General features: G+C 41.1%; 1 protein-coding gene across 1 annotated transcript in view; it reads right to left on the bottom strand.

Annotated features, from left to right (window-relative positions):
• Positions 1-3147, bottom strand: part of cth (cystathionase (cystathionine gamma-lyase)) — a 7167-nt gene that overhangs the window by 2989 nt on the left and 1031 nt on the right. Inside the window, exons 2-8 of the mRNA XM_005734904.1 lie at positions 2470-2551; positions 2200-2295; positions 1949-2058; positions 1507-1641; positions 1311-1368; positions 797-874; positions 420-572 (exon numbers count right to left, since the gene is read on the bottom strand). Coding sequence (XP_005734961.1) covers positions 420-572; positions 797-874; positions 1311-1368; positions 1507-1641; positions 1949-2058; positions 2200-2295; positions 2470-2551 — 712 coding nt within the window. The remainder of the gene's footprint in view (positions 1-419; positions 573-796; positions 875-1310; positions 1369-1506; positions 1642-1948; positions 2059-2199; positions 2296-2469; positions 2552-3147) is intronic.

The following is a 3147-nucleotide window of genomic DNA, read 5'->3' as shown; positions in this document are numbered from 1 at the left end:
AAGCGTGCCACGGGTCACCGCTCAGCAACGTGAACTCAAGTGACCGACAGTGACAATGGTTTAAAGAACAATGGTTCTTTGGATCAATGTTGTCGACTAAATAACTGGCAAACAAAGCATAAAGAGATGAAACCAGGAAAGGTCAGACTTTTATAGTTTAACTGTAAGACCACCAGAGTTGTGAAAAAATAAAGACAGTGTTTCAATGGGGAAGGTCACCATTGGTCAGTGTGACCTCAAATGACCTAAAAAGACAATGTACAACAAACTGTGCAACTTGGGTTTTGCAGGCTCCTCCAAAAAAGCTTAAAGCTAAATCAGCAAGAGTTTCCTTGTAAAGATTGAGATTGGAGATAATGACAGGCATGTTTTGACAAGTCTGTGGTATGTGTGATTTTAAAATGTTTACAGCAAATCACCTGGGTAGAGGACGCGCTCCACCCTCGGATCAGCCTCCAGAAACTTGGCAACAGCCAGGGTGTTCTTAAAGTGCCGCTCCATCCTCAGGTGAAGGGTCTTCAATCCACGGTTACACAGGAAACAGTCAAAAGGAGACGGCACACTACCCAGTGCTGACGCAGAGGCGGGATCACATGAAGAAAAGGAAAATCCAAAGAGGTTACAAACAAAGCCTCCCAAAATCCAGATCAACAAATACTTTCCTACTGAAGAGAATTTAAACTGGTCAGAACTTGAGCCTCCAAATACAATGTGTGGCATGGAGGCATATAAAGAGGTTTATTGTACATTTCCATAAAAAACAAAAACACTTGATGCACTCTTTGTATTTAATCACCATTTTGCAGGAACTTCAGTCGCTCGTACAGATCCTCCCTGTTCATGGAGACGAGTCCCATCACCACATCGCTGTGGCCTGCCAGACAGATTATACAACAATAAAGAGAAGTCCAAAACACAGAGTTTATACTGGAGTTGACTTTGTTGCTCTTCTGTGTTTGAGCTTGTGCGTCTTTGCTATGTGATGATGGTGGGGCAAAACTAACTGAGTGAGCATCAAATTCAAACACCTTGACAAAAGTTCTAACTTCACTGCTGATCCCTGCATGTGTTTCTCTGTTTTAATCGTAGAGACAGGCAACGTGAGCATTTTAGCAATGCTTTACAATTATTATTCATTTAAGCTTAAGATCTTATTTCACCCATTTCAGACTTACTTTGGTACATTTTGGAGACATTTTAGGACTAAAGTAATTAATCCCTTCTAGCGTGCAACAGATCATGTGACTAAGCTCACAAAATGTTTGCATCGACTTCTAATGCAAATGTTAGGTTAGTAAAATCGAACCTACCATTCATGTATTTGGTGGCTGAGTACATGCAGATATCAGCTCCCAAAGCCAAGGGGCGCTAAAGGTGCACAAGAGAAACAAGAGTAAATCATTTCCTGAATTATTCCAGGATGAACTGGAATTTGATTGCAGGAGGTTATCGAACTGTTGTTACACAATCAACAGCGCACAAAATGCACCGTGGGTCAAGTTTCACCTGGAAATAGGCCGACATGAAGGTGTTGTCCACGACCACCACTATGTCTTTGTTGTGCTCGTGGACCAAGTCGGAGCAGGCCTTGATGTCCACCACCTTCATCATGGGGTTGGTGGGTGTTTCAATCCACACCAGCTACGTGAGCAAAGAGATGACGTATAAGTCAAACCAAACATGGGGGCGGAGGGAGGGGTGGGTGTAACTTCCAGAAGAGAAATCACTCGAACTGCTGATTCACAATGACCGTTTCAGTTAGCTTAAAGACACGCCCTATTAAGCAACATACTAGTCAAACCAGACACTGGTACAACAGCATGTGTTTATTTTGCAGATAAAATGGAAACATCTCCTAAAAGGTGCACCCAAACACAAACAAACAAACAAACAAACAAACAACACATGTTCTGAAATCTTCTGAAGTGTAATTTTTGCTTTGACATACCTTAGTATTTGGCTTCAAGGCAGCCTTGAGCAATTGTGGTTTTGTGCAGTCAGCAAAAGACACATCCAGGCCGACTTCAGCTGCGATTCTTTGAAAGTAGCGGTTTGTGCCTTGTGATTTAAAAAAAAAGAAAATCTCTGTTAGTATCACTAAGCCACATAACGCATACATAATCTAGGAAACAAGACAACGTCTCATAGCTCACAGAGTTTGTTTTACACATTTGGCCAAGTTGCAAAGTGGTTTCTCACCTCCGTACACGTCATCCATGCTGACGATTCCATCGCCTGCCTTGAGCATGTGAGTGACCGTCACTGTGGCCGCCAGTCCTGAAGCGAGAGCAAGGCCTGCAGAGGAAAAGGTGTGAGAAGTTGTCCAGAGCAGGAATTATTTTCATCATCGTGTCAGAGAAGCCTAAAATTGGAAGGCTCTGTCATTTTTGAAGCGTTAAACATTTAATAAAACGATGTTAAAACATGTTGTTTAAATTCACTGCTGTGAAATACGGTTGGCTGACGTACAGTACTTTGCTCCGTCCAGTGCAGCTACGGCTTTTTCAAGGCAGTTCCTGGTAGGGTTTCCACTCCGGCTGTACTCGAACCCCTACATCAACACAAGATTTTTACATTTCATCACCACGGTCAGCATTTATAATACTTGCTTGCACCTGTTCAGACAGTAAGGGGATGCAGTTATTTAGTGATCAGTGATGACTTGGTATGTGGCACTTTTGTTAAGTTTAAGTATTAAAAAGCCCCACAGAAGTAGATATTTATTATTATTAATGTTATTATAAAATACTTTGTGTTGGATCATATATATGTTCCAGGTACATACAAGCTGTTGCTTCTGCCTACACCCTTTTTGTCTAAAACATAGTCGGGTTTTTCCTTCTTTTTCCTTGATTTTGAAAAATACGGCTTGCTTTGAAAAGATCAGAAAGATGTAAATGAAATGAAAAAATACGTTTTTAATTTTTGGAGAAAAACAATTACCACTTCTAATGGAGGTTAAGTGGTTTGTGTGAAGAAAGCTGACCTGAGTGCAAAAACTCTAAAAAAAATTAAAAAAAAGTTTAACTGGTAATGCATTACATATGAGGAGTATGCAAAGTACCCATGAAGGTGATGTCCAGGTGAAAATAAGTCCAATTCATCAGCCCTCTGCGACTGTTGATATGAGGTGTTTGTCCTGATATG

This window comes from Pundamilia nyererei, unplaced genomic scaffold, assembly GCF_000239375.1.
Source record: "Pundamilia nyererei isolate P.nyererei 1_Seehausen unplaced genomic scaffold, PunNye1.0 scaffold00061, whole genome shotgun sequence".
Taxonomy (NCBI): Eukaryota; Metazoa; Chordata; class Actinopteri; order Cichliformes; family Cichlidae; genus Pundamilia; species Pundamilia nyererei.
The sequence above is the reverse complement of the archived record's forward strand: the minus strand, read 5'-3'. Positions and strand labels throughout refer to the sequence as shown.